Below are 23,283 nucleotides of genomic sequence, written 5' to 3'. Positions count from 1 at the left end.
TTTTTTTTTTTTTTTTTTTTTTTTTTTTTTTTTTTTTTTTTTTCCACAGAGCTCATTCTCGGCATTACTTGGTGTCCATGATCCAGACCAGTCTTCAGGCATGCACGTGTGAATCACTGAAATGAGCCTGAGCATACTATAGTTTGCCAGATTTTCTCCTTGTCCAAATCTGAATCTGCACAGTCCAAAACCAGCCAAGTGGAGAAAGTGGAAGAGCCTACCCTTAGCCAGAGATAATTTACAGTCATGTCATGTACCTTTAGTTACCCATTTTCAGATGCAGATCTTCGTGCTCTATTGTTTACCCTTATAAATTAAAAGTATTCTTTACCTAGCAAGTTTTAAGTGCTGCTATGGCTCTGCAAGTGGAGCGACACAATCACAAAGAGAGAGAAGGAAATAAAACATGAACAGCAACATGAGTCTCCTCAATTCCTGCGAGAGAAGAGAGAAGGAAGTTAAGGTGTGAGTCATTTGCAGATTTAGTTTTGGAGCTCATTGGGAGGTTCTCAGCTACAACTAAAATGGCTGCCATTATAAAATCTTGGGTAGATAAGATGCATAGTACATAAAGTGGTAACCAGTGTCTCCCTTGGAGCACTTTAACAACTCGGTTTGAATTCGTAAGCGGTCTGATTGTACATGTGCAAATGCTTCCCTATAAAGGTTAGGCACCCATTGTTATTGCAGCGTCTGTTAAAAAAGATAGCCATATCGGTTGCTAGGAGATGGTAGACTTCTCCTGGAGAAAAATCACTCCTGATAAAAAAAATGATTTTACATAAAGACCCTCTTAAATATAAATATCTTTGACAGCAGCTATTATTATTCACTGAGTTCCTTCACAACTGAATAAATGGCAGAAAAATATATTATTTGAATACCATTATAACCTAAAGTGTTAAATAGATTCTTCTCCCTTTTCTCTCCTCCATTTTTTGTTACTCGGAAGTGATATTTGCTTCCAGCTAAAATTGCTGCCTTCCTTTTTCTACAGACCATTCCATGAAAGAAATATTTGGAGAACTGAGCTCAAAAATTGAACTCGCTTGTCTTCCCTTCCACCGTAAAACCAGCTTCGGTTAAAATGAAGTGTACAGTAGGATAAACACTTTATCGGGAAAGAACCTGGATACAAGAAGATGAAAAAAAAAAAAACCTGCAGCAAGTCTTCACAAATGGATGGCTGGGAGAAGGCAGGTGGGAGGCTGTGCCACATGAAAGCAACCAACCATCCAATTTCATTTCAATAATGTTTGTAATTTTCTTCCTACTGGGGTGGCTGGAAGTACAGCTGCCCTATATTTGTGTCCGTGTGCCCAGCTTTTGGTGAAAATGACCTTAACAAATAAAACATGAAACAAATGATATACTTGCTGTTTTAAACTTGTGTAGTCAATAAATGAAACAATAATCTTTCCTAATTTAGTGTGCTCAGACTTGCTATTGTGGACATGAGAACTCCCCAGCTGCAGAACACAAAGGCACGCTGCCTGCACAATATGGGGTTTCAGCAGCTGTGCCTTCCATTGACCAGAGCTGGGAGAAATGTAGATCAAATACTGACAATAAGAGATCGATGTTGTAAATATTAGCATGAGAAAGAGTGCACCAAACTCTGAGTGTGTCCTCTTTTTTGTGTGGTTGTATTAAAGTTTCTCAAGAATTTTGCATGCAGGGGGGCATGTGTGCCTGCGCATGTGTGTGAAGTACCTCCGAATCAGGCAGCAGCATGTTTCCTAATACAAATATTGACAGGAATCCTTCGGTTTATTTGGAATTTTCCTGAGAAAGCTGCAACAATACGGTAATACCTCTTCACTACTTTTCACACAGTTGTTTCAACTGTTGGCACCAGGAAATCCTTATTGTTTTAATCAATACCATTTGGAGTGATGACGTTTCTTTTTTTCTTTTAGTGACAGACATGGTGCATTTCCTCACACAAAGTTCTCATGAGAGACTTTCTTACAGTGCTCAGTGTATCCAACAGTAAATATGTATTTGCCTGAGGGCTGAGAGAAAGGGTCACTATTTTTTCCTGTCCTGTTTTTCATCCTGATACTTTATGCTTCATTGCCATACTTTCTAATTCACAAATGACCCCGATAAAAGCAATGGGACTACTGTCAACGGTTATAATGAAACATCTGAGAAATATTTGGAAGATCAGGAGTTGTTCATTTAGTGAAGCTCTGAATTTAACCTTGATTCTGCCCTCCTCCTCCATCTCCTTTCTGCCACTTACATTGGAACAAAACCATACAGTAATGCTTTAAATGCATTCTTTAATGTTTTACATTAATTACAGGCTTGATTAAAGTTATTAAGGTAATTTGAATGTAATATGTGTATACCCAACTAATATACTATGATGAATGTTATTACAACACCATACCTTGCTCTGCATTTGGGTATAGTATATAGCACAGACAGAAACGGGAGGCAAGAAGTGTCTTCTCAAGGCATGTGGAGAAGAGCTTAGTCTCTGTCACTATGCTGGTGACAGCAGGAAATACTATTTCTCTGCTCAGAGAAAACTGGCAGGCCCCTCACTCCCTGTTCCCACAGACCCCAGGCAATGAAGGAACTCACCCCCCGCAGCACTCATGTCAGCGTTTGGGACAGAGAAAATGTGCCTGTTTGCATAGTGCTATATGTGTTCATCATGCAGCACAATGACTAACTGTGCAAAATAAACATTTCTGACTGCAGACTTTTACAACTTAACACATGCCCTTTAAAGAGCTTAATTGCAGCAGCTGCACATCCACTGATCTGCTGAAGCTTATGTGTTTTGACATCCTCTCCATTTTTTTTCTGCCTTGATCAAGTAAATTTGTAGCTTCCAAACTTCATTCAGCTAAGTATTGCGAAGCAAACATTTTGTGCTTTCTGAGTTGTGGTTTTTTTTTTTTCCCATTTTTCCTCTCTTTCCATGATTGAGACTTCCTGTTTACCTCTCAAAGACCTTGGCATCATCCTTCAGTCCCAAACTTCCTCTTTCTGTACTATCATGTACCGCTCCAGCCAGTAAAAACTTTGACATCAGCTTTAATGAAGGTGGGATTAAAGTCCAAATTTTCCTTGTTTCACAAGGCTCAAGCCTATGAGTTGCTAAATGCATTGTCTTCTCATTGATGCTTGAGTGTAAGTGACTGCATCATGGTCCACATTTCTGTAGTTAAGGCACAAAAAGCCCTAAAACTATCTCATCCTATTTTGGTGGTGCAAAACCAATGCAGGTAACCAAAGGAAGTAGCAGTAAAGCATGTTTTAGTTTCTGAAAAGATGCAGGTATGAGCATCCAGATGGTTGGATTGGCATTTTTTTTTCACACTGAACTCATTTCTCTGTTTTGAACATGACCAGTCTTAAAAGAAGATCTCAAACAGCCAGTTCAAGGAGGAAAAAATCATTACTGACACCTAGGCCTTGCAATAATACAACAGAACAGTATAATTTTTTCATTCTGCTAAATTATAAACCAGTCACTAGGTAAATGTCTGAAAATAGCTATTTTTTTAGAACACTCACAATTAACCATCTGATTTGAGGCAAATGCAGGGCCTTATTCTCTAAAACAATGTTGAAGAACAAATACCCATATTTGGAAAGAGTAAAGATCATGGTCATTTTCCTGGAAATTCTTTCAAGAGAGAACTATGTGAATGGTAAGTTATTACTGCTATGTTGCAAGATTAATCAGGACCTTCTTTTAAAAGTTTATAAACTGAAAAAAGAATTAAAGTATGCATAGAATTTTGTATAGTTGTAAGACTTAAATTCAACAGTAGATAGAATAAACATAAAGGGGAAAAAGACAATACATCAGGAAAAATACCTACTTTCACTTTTTTTTTTTTTTTTTTTTTTTAATTTAATGCACATAAGTTAATTGCTGCTTCATATACAGAAGCAACTTTGGACAATGGGACTGTGACTGTAAAATGCTCTTGAAAGAGAACTTGGTGAGACTTGTTCATGTTCAGCTCGAACAACTTTATTCTGAAATTCCTTTTAAAAATAAGAAAAGAAGAAACAACTCTAGACATGCAAGAAATACCTGGTTTTGTGTTATAGTCAATCATGAAAATTAGGAAATACATTTTGAACTGTCTTCAACTACAGCCCATTTGACTATGATAGACATTTAGCTCTTATGTCACTGGTGTTTAATGCCAGTTCTCTGACTAATAAAATGCATGTAGCTGGGTAGGACACAGCTGGGTGCACAGCTGAGTACAGCACAAAACTTTCAGAATGTTAGGGATGGCAAAATTACCTTCGACTCCAGTGGAATAGGACATACATCACTTAAATAACTGACTTGCAACACTTTTGACATTTATCCCATCCATCTCTTTAAAAACACATTTAATTAGTTGAACTTGATCCAGACAACTCTTTAAAATTACGATAAAAATAAATAAATCCCCTGATATTCTCATTTTACTAGCGATAAATAGAGAAAAGTCTGCTAGCTTTGACCTGTGCTCCTGGCACAAAGTTAATGTGCCAAAAAAAAAAAAAAAAAAAAAAAGTGTGTCTTTTATCAAAAGTCAATTCAAAGCTCAATATGAAGTTCAAACCTTTTGCAGCATACATTATCATTAAGATGAAATATTTAGTGGCTCCGTATTCCGGTCATCTTTTGACAATAACCTACAACGTCTCAGAGGTGGCAGGTGCTGGAGAATTCAGTCAATTATTAAAGAATATCTCATTTTTCAGGAAGAAGGGTTGAAAACTGCTAATTTGTATTAGCATGCCATCGATTAAATTGCACCTTCCATTTTAAAGTCCTGAACAAATTCTATAAACATTAAAAATTTCAGCTGCTTTGAATCTTTTACAGTAGCTTTATAAAACCTTGAAACACTGCTTTTTAATAGCCATCTCCATCTCTTGCCCCAGTGAATAGGTATAACTCTTTGTCCTGTGGACAATAGGAAGTCACATTTTTGGACTTCATGTAATGTTCTTCAGAGATAAGCTTGTCACAAATTATAGCTACTAATAATGTTTCAGGCTTCCCTATGTGATAGTTGCAAGGTGAACACAAGGTTGGATTAAAATTAAAGTAGAACTGCTCTCACACTTTTTTCAGATTAAAACCTCACTAATATTTAATATTTGAATTTAAGCAAATGTTTAAAATGTAAAGCTCTTGTGATTATTAAATGAGTATTAAAACTAAATGGAAATTGGATTGCTAAACATCCCAATGCATTCACATGGATATGCACACAGGCGATGTCACATTTTGGAAAGCATTTACCAAGAAAGAGACTCTTAAATGCTTATTTTTGTTTGAAACTCTGCTCACACACCACACACAGGGCAGGAAAAAAATTACTTCATGGGGTTTCAGAACAGCTCTCCAAGCAAAAACTGCTCTGAGACTTTCAGTGTCAGCATTGTACATGGTGTTACATTTCCATAAGACTTTACCAACCAAAGAGGATTAGGCTGATCTGATACCAAGGGATAAGATCATTGAGGAACACTACCACATTTCATGTCCACTGTTACCAGCCATGCTTACAAAGAGCGTTTTCTCCATGAGCAGTCCCAATCCATTCAGCAGGCTCACTTCTGACAGCCAGCTGTAACTGGAGTGGGTGACAGTACAGTTGTGCCATTGCAGGAGAGAGCAGGGGGGAAACCTTTGCCTCAGAAGTACAGCCCAGGTCTCCGGCTGTGAAGGAGAACATAACCTTGGACACCTTTGCCAGAAGGGCTTGGGCTTAGCATGGCTCTGCCGTTGCATTCATTCCCTTCATCTTTCTTTTCTGTGAACAAATGAGCAGGTATTTTGCACTTGGCTGATGGAAAGCTCTGGATAACACACATGCCACACTCGAGAAGATAACCATAATTTTTAGGAAAAGATCATTTCTATAAACATTTCCACCTGAATATATGCAGAGCAAAACATTAACTGAAAAAGATGGGAACAAAGATGAAGCAAACCTACAAAACCAGCTGCATTAACAATGGAAAGTTTTTTCTTTTTTCCTTTTAATTTCCTCTCCTCTGGCAATAAGGTTCTAGAGAAACCAGCTTCACAGAAAATGAGCAAGTGAACAAGTGCCTGGTGACTAAACCCACACTGGAAATAAGGACTGCCCAGATGAGATCTAACGACATTTTGAGGCTGACTTCACAGAGGAAATGAACCTTTTGATTAATATTTGACTGAATCTGTTTCCTTGTCTTTAGTGATATTTTTTATTCTGAGAAAGTAAAATCCAGATTTGTTGTGATAATGCTGAGAACAAATTAGTCAGTATTTATAAATCATTTGGAAGAAAAAGTGCAAATGCTGATAATTATGAAATTGGATGAAATCACCAAAACATGTTGGATGGGAAACCAGTTGTTTCCTCTTCCTTTACATCTCAAAGTTGGAAACACAGAACCGCAGTAATCTGTTAGTGATGCAGTGATGTTGAGCCCAGTACTCCACTCAAGTCTTTGGACTCCGTATTCCTTCCTACCTGAGTATTCACATAATTTTGCCTTTCCAGTTTTGTAGGAATGTGAAGACAACTGGCTCATTTGCACAAAATGTGAGAAGTTAAAAAATTTACTGAGCTTCCTTTTTGCTCACAACCACCCAAACTGTGCAAGAAATAGCTCTGCATGCTTTGGTCTTCAAAATATGCATCAGATGACTCCTGGCTTCTGAAAGGTATAATTCACACCTCAGCTAACCCTATATCCTTTGAAAATACTGGCATTTGATTGTGTGGAATTGAGGGCAAAAAACTATTGGAGATGGGAAGACTCAAAGATCAGCTTCCCCTGGAGCCAACCAGCCACACCTGCACACATACAATCCATGCTTCTCACAGCAGAGTTGTGTTTTGTTTGCATTTTATTTTATTTTGTTGTTACAGTTAAACTGAGGTTTGCATTCACAAAATTACAATAGTTCTTTCTTAGCTGAATGATGAATAAGGGCCACTGTTTGTATGTTTGGTCTTGAATGACAAAACACTGGTACTAAAATATTTAAGAATAAACACTAGAAAGAAGGGATAAGTTTTTGGTTTAAAACATCTGTTTTAAAGTGATATGATGGAGTAAAACTAAATTTAATAATCTCTCTTCCTTCCTCTGCTTTTGAAATCATAAGACAATGTGGTAGGACATGTGTTTCAGATGTAGTGTGGTATTTTAGGATGTAGACAATTCATTATCCGTGGTTCTCCTTTTCTGCATAAACCATTGATTTTTCTGAGTACAAAATTGTCTGCTAAATTGTCCCCAGGTTACACAACACAAAACAGCATTTGTGTATAATAAGGCATTACCTCCACCTGCTACAGACAGTGTTTATTCTGCACATTTTGTTTTCTCTGTTGGATTGCGGCCAGTGAACTCAATAGTTTGTTGGAAAGCAAAGGATCTTACATGTCAAATTGTCCAGTTTATTTTACCTAAGTTTAATCAACTGTCAGCCCTTTTTCGAGGGAGTAGAAGAGAGGTTCTTCCATGGATTTTTCTCCAGTGAAAAATTAATTTTTAATATCTTTGTCATACCTTAACTCACATATGTGTGTGCTTAAACCATGCCACAGGGTGTGAGCCGATTTAGACACCCAGCTACAGGACTTCTGTGCCCACATTAATCATGCGCTTGAAAATGCTCATGAGTCGTGCCAACCACCTGCTCATTCTGATTTACACAGTGTTTTCTGGACAACTTTGATTATACCTGTGCCCATCTTTATGCCTATACCTGTATGCCTCAGGGCATCACCCCTTCTTGGATGGGTAGATGAGCCTAATCAGAACTTTAGCACACAGAAGCTAAATCGTTTGATTGACTGTCCATTTAAATCAGTCAGTTGAGTACAAAGCAGCAAGTGACCTAACATTTTTTTTTTCTCTGGTGTGGGACAGAACTGTGCTTAATTAGGCATTTAAGGGATGAAGAACTTAACTTCTACAGTTCTCACCACACATGTTATTTTCAAGCAGCTCAGTGATCTGAAACTCATTAGGTTCAATTCACACTTATTATCCTCCTTTAGTTCACTGTTAATTCAAAGTCCAAATTCCCTTCCTTGTCAAAGTGCTAATTTTGTCTTTTTGTAAGTGTTTCGTCTGAAGTTCTGAAAACTATAGTGCCAAATGCCATTACTTAAAACTTCATATGGAGGCCTTATACCATTTGCCAAGTTTCCTATTTTCATGTTTCTATACCCAGTGTGTATTCTCTTGCTTTCCCTCCATTAATGACCATATTGCTTCAACTCCCTTGAAACATATTCTCTCTTCAACATTCTTCTTCCTAAACTAGTTATAGATTTTTACAGGACACCATAGTGATACCCTCGAAGGGGACTAAGATGATTGCAGTCTCAAAAAACACTGCAAATAAACATGCAATAGCAGTTAAAGCATATAGGTTGAAACATCAGGTATTCCCCTTTCTCACACATCACAAGACATTCTGCAGTAACACCAGAAAAAAACTCAATGAAAAAAACAGAAGCCTTCAAAGCCTATATTAGTTAAGGATGCCTACAAAAAAAAAAAAAAGTCTCCGTTAATTTTCAGATCACTCATATTCACCAGTCAATAGTCCAAAAAGTGAGGCATATTCTTAGCCAGGTTTTTACCATACAAGTTACTAGCCCATAAAATCAGTGATATCTACAGCTCTTTGGGCATAGCTTATAGCAGTCCCTTATTTGTTCCAAATATTACTATTACTTAATAGCTGAAAGTAAGGGTGAGGGAATAATTTATTCCTTAAATATGCCTTTTGTTTGAATGTCATTTCTGCAACTTAGAAGAATAATAATCACAAAAACCAATCAAGTATCAACATAAGCAAAAATGCATTTGTTACTACTATCCCACTATTTTTTACTTTTGAAAACTAATGCTTGTAAATTCTGATGACTGATTAATTGCCCTTATTTACTTTTTAAACAGTTTATTCTATATAGTCATAAAATTGTTCAGCTTTTCCTTAGTTTGTGAATGCTTACTTTGAATTTTGTGAAAAATATAGGAGGTGGGATGACATTTCAAATCTGATGATGAGTTGACAGTACAGAATTACTCATCATTACCAAATAACTTTCCCTTCATACACAGTACAAAGTTACTTACCTGTGCACCTGCTGATATTCCTTCATACACACTGCCTATACAAATTAGCATGTTGTATATACTGCTTACAGCTACTGCAAAACAAAAAATCAGTTAAACATTAATCTTTTCAGTTAAGCTGCCAATGTTGCTCAAAATCTGTTGGAGTGCTTTCTCAGTCCAGCCCACCATCAAATCTCTACACATTTCATGTCTATCTGACAAGTTTTACATATGATTCTCTTTATTATGGTGACAGACTCCATAAAAATTTATTGTGTTTGTATGTAAAAAAAAAAAAACAACCAGGATTTTGTCCAAAAAGAGGAAAGAAAGTTCTACACTTGATGATGGGATTTTCAGAAAAATATGACGTGAATCTGTTGGTTTGGCTGGAAATCTGGAACTACGTCTGATATGAACTATAGGCATGTTTTATTTTGGCACACATGTAAACCTTAGTTTATATGTATGTATGCTATATGCTACTGCCAAACAAAATATCTCCAAGCTCAGTCTTATAAGTCTCCTGAACACTTGCAGTCAAATGTAGATATGAAAACCACTCAAAGGAGAAATTGAATTTTCCCTCATATCAGCAGCTGAGAGATCTAGCATATGTACAAAGGTCAAAATTTGTGGGTAACTGTGTTGGAGACACAAATAACCTCAATGCCAGATGAAATCTAAAAACCAGACTAGAATACGTCCAAGATGGACTACCAACTCATGACAATTTTTATTTAGATTTATAGAACTACCTTCTTATACTAATTTTCAAAAATGGAAAGGCTAGACAGTGCAGAACAGCAAAGCATTCAAGTCCACAAAAAAATGTTAAACAAAATGGTCCTTCTCTATGTGTGAATTTGCACAGACCCTTCACAGCACTTGAAGACACCAAAACAAAGCAAGGATAAAACTTACCCACAAGTGCAATTAATAAACTTCATATTTGTATAAGGGCAGTGAACAAGGATTAACAAAAAACAAGCAAAGCACACCTATAAATCATAACCATGTTCCCAAATCAATGAGGAATATAACTGCACTTGATTTGCCAAGGGTTAATTCTGGGTATCTCAACAGCACATTTTCTAGAGATTTTTGGTCCAGATTGCAGTTAAATCTGGCCTATCACCAAAGATTCAGCCTCTCAAAATTGAAGATGTTCAACCTCTAAACAGTCACAAATGCTCGGCTTTTCATCTACAGCTCCTATCAAATATAGAAACATCTTTCATATGTTTAGTTTTTACACAGATTTCAGTACTCCTCAAACTTATTTTAAACCATTTCATAGCTATCCTTCCTGACTGTTAAACACATCAAGTGCTTCAGTGCCAGCTGGTGTCAGAAAAGAAAGTCTAAAAACAAAAAACATACTGCTGGCTGCCTTCTATCCTTGCTGGCACCCACTGCCTGAAGACAGATTAAAACACTACTTGTAGCTCTTCCAGCTTTCCTCAGACACCAGAATTTTATTGTGGGAGAGGCAATTAACAATACTGCTCTTCGGCAAGGGGCATTTTCTGAGTTCCTTTCCTCAGTTCTATTATGACCTTCTAATTTGATCTCCTTTTGTATGCAAAACAGCTTTCTATGTAGCAAACTTTTTTCTTAAAAAAAAAAGGCAACTGGCAGGGAAATGCAAGGTGGCTACAGTGGACTTCATTTTTTTTTTTTTATTATTCTATTCAGCCAACAGTAGCAAACAACAAAAAAAATGGCCTTTATATTGTGTGCATTCAAAACTTTCAGTACATTTATGCATTCAATCCAGTACCTTCCAGTTTCCCCCCACTCTGTTCCCTCACAAAGACCAGGCTCCCAACCACCTTATTTCCCTCCATGCTCACCACAAGCATTGAGGGAGAAGCTAAATTTCGCCACCACATCAGATAAGAGAGGCATGCAATTCAATGTGTACAAGAGCATTATGATATTGAGGGGGAAAAAAAGAGATTACATAAACATTCTCAAACTAACATGCCTGAATTAAGCCCTACTTAGGCGTTTAGCAAAAGAGATGAATAGGAGAAGTCTCATTTACTCCATACATTGAACTTGTTTCTTTTGTTGAAACAATAATTTCTTACAGTCACTGTGACAATTTTCCTATAGGCAGAAGGTTTTGTAACATACAAACATTTTGAAAACACGGAGACTTACAGTTCCATTAGCTTTAATCAGATCCATTTTGTGGAGCACCTTTAAGTGAAGACATTGCATTTTTAAATAAATTCCTACAGGACTGGACTGTTAAGCAGTAGCTGTTTGAAGATTTTAATAAAGTCATTATTTATTATTTTCAGTTATTTTCACAATACAATTTTTTATTAAAAAAAAAAAAAAAGATGAGATGTGGATACCAGCTCTCCTGACATTAGAAATTTAAAAAAATACCTGTAATGTTAATCTGATTAGAAGAACAAGGTCTGATTCAGTCAATGTTAATCAAACTTATGGAAAAATATCAACAGATTACAAATTACAGTATGTGAGTCTCTTAATTTTACCTTCTATTAGCAAAATTGAAAGATCTGCATCTAACATGGTAATTATTTTTAATACAATTCATGTGCACTTTTCTTACAGTAAAATGTTTACTATCAGAATTAAAATATTTTCATCCCTATTGCTGCTACTTTTAAGCAATACCTTACACTGCCAATAAGTGTATAAATAACACTGATAAAAATAGTTGGAGCTGAATAAAAACATCAGTTCATGTAACTCTGGTGTTCATGGCTACTACTTTTATGAGACACAGAAGCATTTTTTACCTGTAAATAAATGTTTTAAATGAAAAATTCAACCCAAAGCATTATTAAAACTTTAAATCAAATGTCTTTGGTTATTGTTCATTGTTGGAACAAAAAGAAACAATAGCAAAAACTTCCACTGGCTATGCCCATTCTGGCAGACAGTTTATGAATCAAACTAGTAACTACTTTGCAAGCAATAAATTTTGAACTTACGTAATAATTTGGCATTGTTCTAGTTGCCCTCGTAGAACTGCAGTTGCTTCCGATCTCAAAATTTCCAGATAGAGCAGAATACTTCTACACTTTATGTGTCATTTTCCTATGATTTATGGCTCACTTCCCTCTAAAAGACAGCTAATTCTAAATAAACTCTCCAAATTAGCAGAGTTAGTATAATTGTGTTATAAAGATACTCCAGCCAGACTAACTTACCTTTCAGAGTAAACAGTTCCAATATTTCTGTAGGCCAATTTACTGCACTTTGTAGACAAAACTAAGAGTGAGGTCCAAGTGAGGATGCAGGCACCTAAAGCAAAATATCAGCCACTGTAAAGGCCTGGGTACAAAACAGTAATTTCATATTGAGCTGTTACCTGTCAGGATAGTAAACTTATCTGGGCAAGCAAGAGCACTCTCAAGCTTCTCAGCCCATTTTGCAGCAAAAATCCTGAATTTCAGAGCATCAGAAACAGAGCCAAGAAGGATGAATCTATATCCTGGAAGTGAAAGCAGGCTGTGAGGTGAACAGGGGAGTTCTGCTGCTCAGTCACTGATGTGGGGAGTCCAAGGAATCCTATAGTACTGGCTTCAATATATAAAGTCATTAAAAAAATGACACACTTAAAATACTGTGCAAATTATTTTCTGCTGTTTCCACTAGTCATACATGGACAACATGTCTTGGCAGTGGCTTCTGAACTCTGGATCCCAAGGTGATGGAAGTGCCTCCCTACAGTCCAGAAACAGACAATAGACAAAGGTTTTTAAAGACACCACAGTACTCACTATTTTGTAATTCATAGCTCTGGAAGCCCTCTGAAAAGCCATGCAGACTCTCAGAAGCTATGTCTAAACAACTACATTGAGAAGAATTGCCAAACTCCAAAGTCCACTTACATTCTCCAAGGTGGCCTTTCATGTAGATGGCAATTCTCCCTTTTCCCTCTTGCTCCCATTTCCTAGTCGCCACTGATAGAAAACTTACTGCATAAGCACAGTTATCTTCCTAAGGCACTTGGATCTCCCTGCATGTTGGACAGGAATACTAGGTGTCCAATTCTGGCTCACCACATATCTTGGCACCCAAAATGGAAGAGTTTTCAGTGTCTAATTTATATATGCCTCAGTACAGAATCCAGACCTGCAAGTCGTTATATTGCACACATAGTTACATATAGATGCAGCCAAATTCACAGTCTTGCTGTGTCTAAAAGAAACACTATAAATGTGCCACACTGTAAAAATCAACCTGAATGCCAATCTCAGTCTGGTCATGTAAGCAAAGATTAGAGTGCCTATTTCTGAGCCAGTTAAAATAAAGCAAAGGGGTGCTCCACAACTACATAATAAGATAACACCAAGAGTTTAACTTAAAACTGTTCCCATCTAAGTTCCAAAAAATCATTATTAGCAAGTCTAAAAATTAAAACATAAATATTTCAAATTATAACTCAGGTCAAGAATGATCAAGTAAGTATACCTTGATGAAAGCGGGACTGCCCAACTTTTATCAGCATGGTCTTTCATAAAACCTGTCTTAAAGTACATAAAAGCAAAGAAATTCAAATCAGGAATGATGCATTGCTTTTTTTCCCCCCTCTCTTTTCAAATAACCCTTTCAACACTTAGAAAATTAAAACACATCTTACTGCAATAGCTACTCAGTATCTGCTGTTGCTAAAAATATACATCTTTGACAGAATAATTTGGACTGAACAGCAGATGCTGTTGCATTCTGAACTAATCTTAAGGAAAATAAAGATATTTCATCCTAAAATATTCAAGCAATTTACAAATACGATACATAGGTGATTGATTATGGCCCTGATATTACTGGCTACACCAATAAAAACAGTAATTCAAGACTTCAAACCCTTTTGAGAATAGCCAAAAAAACATTATGAAACTTCTCAATGAAAAGTTCAAAACCAGAAATGTTAATCTGAAATAGCATTTTACAGATTTGATACAAAATATAGACCTTTCCATCAGTTTTAAATGTTAATATTCCCCTTTTGCAGAAGATTTTAGGTAAGGTTCTAGAAAAATATATTTAATTTTACGATCAACTGTAAAGTTCCAGCTTTTCTGAGACTGTGCATGTATAGATTATAATTAAAAATAACATAACCCAGCCAGATTTAAAAACAAAACAAAGATACTCAACTTCTGCAAACCAGACTAATGACATAGGTCTAGGATGTTTTTGTCCCTGTTTCTAGGCATTACATGGTGCCAATGAGAACACAGTTTATGCCAATCTTAATCTGGCCATGGGAAAGAAACGGCCAAAGATATATAGACAGAACTGTTTACGAGATAAACAAAAAGTTTACTGCTTCCCACATACTAGGGAAACAGTTGGATTACACATTAGCATCTGGTTGCTCCAGACAATACTATCAGGAAGTTAATGAAATTGGAACAAGGAAATTACTATGACTCGGCACTCCATAAAAAAGTGTAATTTATCATCAGTAAAAAAAACAATGGGAGCTTTGCTGATAAATTAACAAAAGAAAATATAAAGGCTGTATTGCTGTAAAACAATAAATCCTTTTTCTTTTCCAGACAAATTAGTTCTGTTCCAAAAGCTGATGTCACCTAAAATTGGAAAAACGGCAACCTCACTCTGATGAGAAATGGTGATCTTTCTGGATTACAAGTAAAATGTGAGGCAAGGTGTTTATCTGAAGTTTCAAGGTACTCGTAACATCATCTTCAACTGAAAAGTCTATTTGTTTTACTCTACAGAGGATTGATTCTACCAAAACCAAGAAAGCAGAATACTACTTTCAGCATTTAGGAAAGTCTTTTCCTCTCACAAAAGGCAAAATAGTGTTTCTGTTAAAAGACTCATTTCCCAGAAATCAAACTTGGGCTGTCAGTTTGGTGACTAGCCAGGTGAAATATTCTGAAACTCTGGAGTTTGGTTGCCTGAAACTTTTCCACTGGGCAGCCTTCACTTAGCCCATACTGTCTGTGGAATGCTACAAGACATCTTGTATGAAAGTTTCTAAGAAACACTTTCCTTCAAAGCCAGAAAATTTCTGTCTCAGGAATGTACTTTTTGTTCTTTTTGACCATTTCCAGGGTAGATTTATTCCTGAAAAGGGTCTCGGTTATGGCACTATAACAGAGTAGACTATTTCCACTTCAGGCTCTTGGACTGTCTTCAGACCACCATGGGCAGAGTGCACCTAGGTTGGTACACCCTGAGGGACAGTACCTATCCACTAGTCCTCACCCAGCGAGATTTTCCTAGGTTGGTCCCTTTCCCACACCACCATCTGTGTGCCAGCAACCTGGCATGCCTATGACCTACACAGAATTCCCTGTCTGACTCATATCAGTAACTGCCAGCACTTCTCAACAAAAGAAGGAAACGTTGGCCATGGTCTGGGCTCCTTATTCATAAGGCATATTTGTTCCTGTGCCAACAGAAGCAAGCAGCAAGAAGACAGCCTACAGGCTCAGTTTTCTCCCACTTGCAAATTCAGCTTGCCTAAAGACTGCTTGAAGAGGATGGTTCTACACAGCATGGCTTCTCTAACAATTTTTTATGAACATGTCTAAGGACACAGATGCTCCATACCTAGCAGGACCCTCCACTGGATCAGTACTAATAGGTCACAGCACCATGCAGAAAGATAGCTCTTTACTCTAGAGAGAACAAGGGATAGGACCATACGTACATATGCTGGGGACAGAAAATTGAGTTCATGATGGAGAATCTCACTTCTCTGGGACCGCCTATTAGAAGACAAATATAAACTAAATATGTTATTCCCTTCAAAATAATAATAAATTAAAAAATCCTACTGTGTTTGGGTTTCTTTCTGGAGCAAATATATTGCTCTCAAACGTGTCACCATTGAAGAGCAGGCATTCACTGTCAGCCTCCAAATGATCTCTTCAATGTCCTTAATTCATCTTAAAATCATTCAGTAGCAGTAGACAGGACATTCTCTTCCTCCAAACAACCTCTATTCTAAAATTAGGCCCACCTAGAATCAGGCCTAAGTTGCTTTGCACTACACCAGATTTCAAGAAAGACAGGCAACATCATCACAAAAGGCCTCTTCTGTAAAGAGCCTCCAAAGATACTCCCTAAATGAGTGGTGCTGTAGTACCTACAGTCCTTGGCTCTAAGCAGCACAAACTGCACTAAAGAAAGACACAACAGGTGTTCCTCGGGGTTGACCTTTAAATCAAGATTAATTAGACCTCTTTTTTTGATTATCCAGCTGCCCAATGTAAGTGATTTCACTCCATGAGGGAAATTCCAGTGGGAAAATAGCAATCTCAAACCAAGGATCCTGCAGACCAGTGGTTTGGCCTCTACTTACATCCAGCATGTGGTCCCCAAATTGAGCTCATGGCTCTTGGGGAGAAGTTGGGCTGTGGAGAAGCTTGCTTCAGAGACAGTGTACAGTTTGTCTACAGAGCTCTTTTCTCAGACAGTTGTCAGTATGGAAAGTAAGCTGTCATCAGATCCCTTGGCAAGCCAATGCATTTTAGTAATCTGGCAGAAAAACACAGCAGAAAACCTGACTAGCTTCCTGCCAGACTAGTAAAACGAATTGTCTTACTGCAAAAGCTGACACAAGGGAAGAGGTGGAACCATATGGCTAGAAATTGGCGCAGGAGTACAAAAGAGTAAGGAGAAAGGATTGGGACTTCCAGTTTTCTTCGTAACAATTACATTGGCCACTTAACCACACCCTGGGTACTCACCCAGTTCACAGCACAAGGCATTAAGTACTTTGTGCAGCTCATAAGTGGCAAAGGGCAGGGGTAAGCTGCAACATTTCACTGAGCCTCTAGAGTTCAGGGGCTCAGTCCTAGCCCTCCTGAAGTCAGTGGTACAACTACAGTCTTCTCCATCTGGTTAGGCTTACTACCCATTTCTCTCATCAGAAAGTCACTGCAGTGTTTCAAAACCAATAGCCACTCAAAGGAGTACTCATATATTTGATTAAAAATATACAATTGCAGATAAAGAAAGAAAACCACAGAAGAAGTCCCTCTAGTATTTGAAGCTACAGCTCTCCAGAAATATATTGTCTCATAATCAAAAATGCTGCTTATTGGTTAACTTTTACCAACATTTTGTCACTCCATGAAATTAGTACCCTGTGACTGTTCCCACTGAAAGTGCAAGGATTTCCACTGTATAAAAAGTGTGTATAAGTCATTACATGATTTAAGCCACAGATATGAAACTCTCCAGCCTAGAAAATACAAACAGTAGCATTGTAACAACCCAGGAACTGTACTAAAAGTTAAACAATGTCTTTGGACATTAAAGATAAGACATAGAATAGGCTAACAAACTACACAGCTGATGAAAACAGTAGCGAATTGAAGACTTGAACAAAAACCATGAAAAGGAAGAACATCTGCAATACTGAACTACTGGAGGAAACAGAGGCCAAATATCCCTGTTTCTTTAGCTGCAGTCTATATCCTCACAATAGTTAAAATTGAATGTATCTAGGAGGTAGTACAGCCCAGCAGGAAAGTGTACAGAAGCTAAGGATAACCATATGCAATTTTATAACCCCATAGACAAAACATTAATGCTATAGCAAAGACAGAAGAACAGTTGGGGATTTTTTTATTCCAAATAGTCAAAAATGTGAAATATAGGAATCATAATATTTCAGAGAGAATTATAAGGAATCCTTATTATTGAGAATGGTTTGCTGACAACTCAGCCGTTACACATATGCTTACACATATTAAAGCTAGGAAGGATCACAGCATTTTAGACTGATTTAATGCATAATTATTATAAAGTTTCTTAACAGCAATCTTTTCAGCAAATTCATAACTTCTACTTAAACTGTAAGAGATCTTCTAGAAAGACATCCATCATACTGTAAACACTTCAAGGGATGGACATGCAGTGCTAAATAAAGGAGAGCCAGGGAGGGAGCCCAGGCATCAGACCTGATCATCTATGTTGCTTACCTATTATTTCAGTCTCTGGCTCTGTTTTGGGCTGCTCCAACTAATCATTTCCAGCACCATATTCCAAAACCATATGTAGTGCTATTTAGAGGACAGCTTACTCCAGTGACCACTCATAAAAGAAAACAAAGGTGAAAAAGTTGAGAAAAGTATGTCAGAATTTAAGTAAATTCTTTTTGCCATCAAAACCAAAGAAAAGTAAGTATGGCAAACATTATTTCAAAATGGCAGCTTTAATACAGTGGCTTTTTATCCTAGCCACATTTCAAGAACCTGACTCAAAATAGCATGAGGAAGAAAAACTTCTGATTTAAAGGCAATTCAACAACATACAACTAAGTACTGAAGGTGTAGGTAGGAAGTCAGCAGTTACTGAAGAGTCTCAAAAGAAAGTGTTGCTGAATGTTGTATACAACATAAGCCACCCTAAAACGTGATTAAAGTCATAGGATATATTCTCCCTATTAAAGCAAAAGAAAATGGACTAAAATTAAAAGACTAACCAAGCCTCATAATGATACTATTAAAATCTTTTTGTGAGACACTTAAAAAGGACAGGATATGGAGAAATGTAGGTTTGTGACCAAATTGTTAATTATTAATGAGAGGGGAGAGTCCAAAATACAAGACAGATTGAAACAAATATTAGGCCAATTAAAATAGACATTCTCCTGTACTGTTAGGTAAGGAAGGCTCCACAGTCTATATTTATACAGATGATGTTAAAGTAATATGAAACCTAAGGAAGGATGCTGTGAGTCCAATATCTCAATCTTGCATATTGTACACTCTGAAGCCTAAGATATGTGTTGGAAAGTCTAAGACTCTGATTCCCAAGTTAGCTCATTTAGCTAACACAGGATTAATAAAGGGCACTGTTTGCTAATCACCATAATGAAATTGCTCCACACAGGTTGCTCAGCCAAGGTAACTAATGAACTTAAGAATTTCTGGACCATGAATGCCAGCAAGACATTTGACTCATGAGTATTTTTTTCTGCAAAGGTTTTAGAGCAATGCAGATTTAAATAGATCTACATATTGTATAGAAGACCAGTGTACCCATGTGGATAATCAATCTGTAATTAGATCAATAAGGCTAAACAGATAAATCAGGAATGATGTTATGTGTCCTGTATTACTTAACTACTGCATTTTTATCTTTATTAAATTAAGGGATTAGTGCTGTAAAAGGCACACATATCAAGAACAGGAGAAAAGATCACCTTCCCTGCTGATGATATGAGTCTTTGTTAAGGATTTATAAAAGGTCTGGCTATGTTTATGAAGGTTTAAGAAACAGTTTGGGATTGTGGTAATACAATGTGAAGTATGCCAAATCTGAAATAACAAAAAATGAACTCAAGCAGCATCCTACTTTACCCTGTGATATTTGAGTGGAATGAAAACAACCCCCCCAAAAAGTAAAATCAAAAAACTATTTAGGTATTTGTCATTCTCATTCTATCATTCTATTAATGCTGAACCTCTAATCAACAAAATATATTGCGACCTGAGAAAGTGATACTCAGTCTCATATAATAATGCAATCTGGTTTAGGTGAATGCATGTATATGTAAGAGTGAAAAAAAAATATTCTTACATGTATTTACCAAATTCTACTCAAGACTTTGGGCATCTGTATCTGTACATGCATAGGCTTTACAAGTGTTTCAGGAAACACAGCTATAAAGTATTTTGTTAGGAGGAGGAAAAGTGTGCAAAAAGGGTGAAAAAAATGCAGCATCACCTAATCCAGTTCAAATAAAAAAAGAAAAAGCATAATGGATTTAGAGTCCTAATTAATATTTTACAGCTATCTCTCCCACTCTGTGTACAAAATGCAGAAGTTCTTGGGAAACCTCTGGTAACATTCTCATATAACTATCTTGGAGACTAAATCTCTTCCCACAAACAACCACCAATGCCTAAACTCTGCAATTAACTGGGAAGAATTTTCCCTCAATGGGAAAAGGTAATTAATTGAGCTTTCCCTCCAAATTGAGGATCTCAGAGGCACAGTAGTTTCCACCGTTACTTTGTACAGAATGGAAAATGACCTGTCAACACTGCTCCCCGAGAAAACAAGACTGTAACTAAAATTCGAGAGAATAAAATGTCACAACCATATAATTCTTCTGTGTTGTCATTTCACTAAAAGATTTTATTCCTAATGCTGCCTACAACAACAGTGTGAGAGGTGGTATCTCTGAATTCCAGCATATAGTCCACTGATGAGAATTGCATCTCCTGGGCATATGTAACAACCACCTGCTTTTGTACAAAAGGCACAGAAGTCTATAAGGACTCACAAATTATATATGATTGCATATCTAAATGTAAATGAATTACATAATTACTTTTATGTTTTTAGGAAGATAGATTTCATCTTCAGAACTTAATGTGTTTGTTAATGTAACAAACCTCAAAGTCCTCTGCAGTAAATGCTTTTATGTACAGCAAGAAAGATAGATGAGATACTTCAAATGACAGCCTTAATGCTGCTTTAGTACCGGGGATAATTTAGTGGTGTCCCTCAGCTTCCGTTGCTGTTTAGGTCAGCTAAAGTTGTGAATCCTTAAAAAGAGAACTGTGATCAAATGTAATATAATTCTCTAATAAAAGATAAGTTGTTGCAAAGCTATATTTTATATACTAATTCAACCCAGCAGTTAAAACTCAGCTCCCTGAACAATAAAAACAGTTTTGCTGAGCACAGTCCTTCCAGCTTCTAACCTTCTCCTTCCCCCACTGTCTTCTATGTAAGTAGGCGAATACAAAAGAGACCAATCAAACAAGATTTTTGTTTACTTTTCACTGAGAGATAGAAAGTGGTGAGCCTGCATATGTTCCTTTGTCCACAGAGAACATACACTAGATTTTGTTTGATACACATTTTAAAAGTTGCTTTTAAGTTTTCACTTCTTAGAGAATAGTTGTGTTGCTATAGCTTTTGGCCCTTGCTAACAGCAGCTTTCCCAACCTCCTCACCAGAATTTGAAGCTTTTGATCTCTTTTATCTTCTGCTTGCTCATAGCCTAAGAATTGCATCTGTGGCGAAGCTTGTCCTCTTAAGAGTCCATTGACTTATTGCTAGAAAACAAGGAAATAGCTTTCTTTTCACTCTGAGTCCCTGTTGAGATAATACATTCTGAAGGGATACAGCCTGTGTGGAGTAATCAGATCTATTGTTCATCACTGTTTGAAATGCACAGTGAAAATATATTACTAGGGAAAAAAAAATAATCAAAAAGAGCTTTTACCTTAGAGAATTATACAGATAGCAATCCAAAGTAGGCTTTTCTTAAATATCATACATCAGGTAGCACCAAGCTATGCTACAACTTGGACAATAGCACATACTGGACATAAACAGAACATAAAAGCAAAAAAAATACATACATTTCATTTAATTTCTGTGCCACAAGAAAGGCAAGGCATTAGTAGCACTCATCTTTCTGATTTAGAATGGTGCAGCACAGCCCACCAGACTGTCCCATGGTAAGACTAGACCATGTTGTCAGACTAACTTCCTGAGCACTGGTGACTCTCCCACCATAGCATCCTTACCAAAAAAAAGCAGTGCTGGCTGCCACTGTACTACTATACCCAAAGTTCAGTGGCAGACAAACACCTAATGGGAAGAAATGATTTACATTTAATAGTCAAATTCTTAATTAACTCCATTACCATGTAAAGCAAGCCATGCACTCAGGTCTTAATAAATAAGAATGGAAATTGTGTGTGTTCAGATTTGACATCCCTGTCTTTATTTGTTTTCTGCAAACAGATGAAGGAAAACAATTTCATTTTCATTCAGTGCAACAGCAAATTTCAACCCTGGAAGTAAAGAAATCCTCTGATTCTGCCCATGTAAATCTACAAGAAAGTTAAATATGAAAGGGTAAAAATCATTAATTTTATTTGATTCTGAGTGCAATGGCAAAAAGAGGATATGGAAGCATATTAAGACATGAATTTCATGTTCCACATACAGTGCCATAAGGGAATAGAGATTTAAAGGCTAGCACAGCAAGAAAGACAACCACAGCAGTATTAAAGAAATGTCTACTCTTGCCTCCACCTCCAGAAACAAACAAAAATTAACATAGCACAAACACTATCAAATGAGCCCTTCACACCTTCCATAAAGAACTGTAAAAAAGGGTAACAAAAGAGCCTTCCAGTCTTCTATACCCTCCCAACTGGTAAATATTTCTTGGCGAAAGCCACTCTTCCTTCTGAATAAGGACAGGAACATGATACAAAGAAAAGTCATTTGGCCCATGGTTGGTTTTTTACAGAACTGTGATGTTATTTGACTTTAATTTGCTTGTCAACTCTCTTTTTGTAGTTCAAGTCATCAAACACTAGGGTTATTTGGGGAAAAAAAGTGGCAGAGATATTACCAGATTTGGACTGGTTTGCCCTTTTCCCTCATAAAATCTACAGGATGAGATTTATTATAGGTCCTGTGTGAAAATTTTCTTACAAAGCTTTGCCTCTGGAGATACATAATTCTGAGGAAAACCCCTCAGAGGAGTTTCACATCTGTTCTAACTTTGGTGGCTTCCTCAAGATACAACTCAAGTGAAATTGGAAGGCACAGCATTCCCTCTCTGGACAGTTGTGGCTCCAGTATGCACCATCCACCACAGGAATAAATCAATGACAAATTCATTATCACCTGAAGTTGCATAGATCCAGAACAAGGACACTAGACATTTCCTCTACCAATTCCAATCATAAAACAACAGTCAAAACTGAACCTGCCAGGTAGTTCATGTCATAGCTTTCCACGCAAATAAAGGAAACAGTAAAAAGCTGTACTGGTAAGGACATCGAGATAAAGCTCTATTCCCTGCAGATCATTTCCCATGAGTAGAAGTTAACCTAGACTAGACCCTCAACTCTGGTGACAACACTGGATGTGAACTTTTACTGCATTTCTTTTGTTTTGTTTTTAAAGTTAGCTTTTCCAAGATGTGCACTTAAAAATAATGTCATAAAGCATAAATTAATTGTGTTATAGTTCAGCAACAGTGATACAGCTTCTCAGCTTTAGTACTGAAGATGTCCTTACAATACTTATGAAGTGAAAAAAAAAAACCTTCGGAGATGTTTTAGGTAATCTTTTCAGTCAGGCTTTCAAGCTCCATAGGAGTTGGTTTAACTGTTTTGCATACTATACTGCTGATACATTTAA

The 23,283-nt window shown here is 36.9% G+C and overlaps 1 protein-coding gene across 1 annotated transcript in view; it reads left to right on the top strand.

Annotated features, from left to right (window-relative positions):
* ARGLU1 (arginine and glutamate rich 1) overlaps positions 1-23,283 on the top strand; it is a 63,670-nt gene that overhangs the window by 12,246 nt on the left and 28,141 nt on the right. Inside the window, exon 3 of the mRNA XM_026845747.1 lies at positions 19,783-19,793. Within this exon, the coding sequence (XP_026701548.1) occupies positions 19,783-19,793 (11 nt within the window). The remainder of the gene's footprint in view (positions 1-19,782; positions 19,794-23,283) is intronic.

The sequence above is a fragment of the Athene cunicularia genome (genome assembly GCF_003259725.1).
Source record: "Athene cunicularia isolate RWA chromosome 1 unlocalized genomic scaffold, athCun1 chr1_part1, whole genome shotgun sequence".
NCBI classification, from domain to species: Eukaryota; Metazoa; Chordata; class Aves; order Strigiformes; family Strigidae; genus Athene; species Athene cunicularia.
Note: the sequence above shows the minus strand (reverse complement) of the source record. Positions and strands in the feature narration are given on the sequence as shown.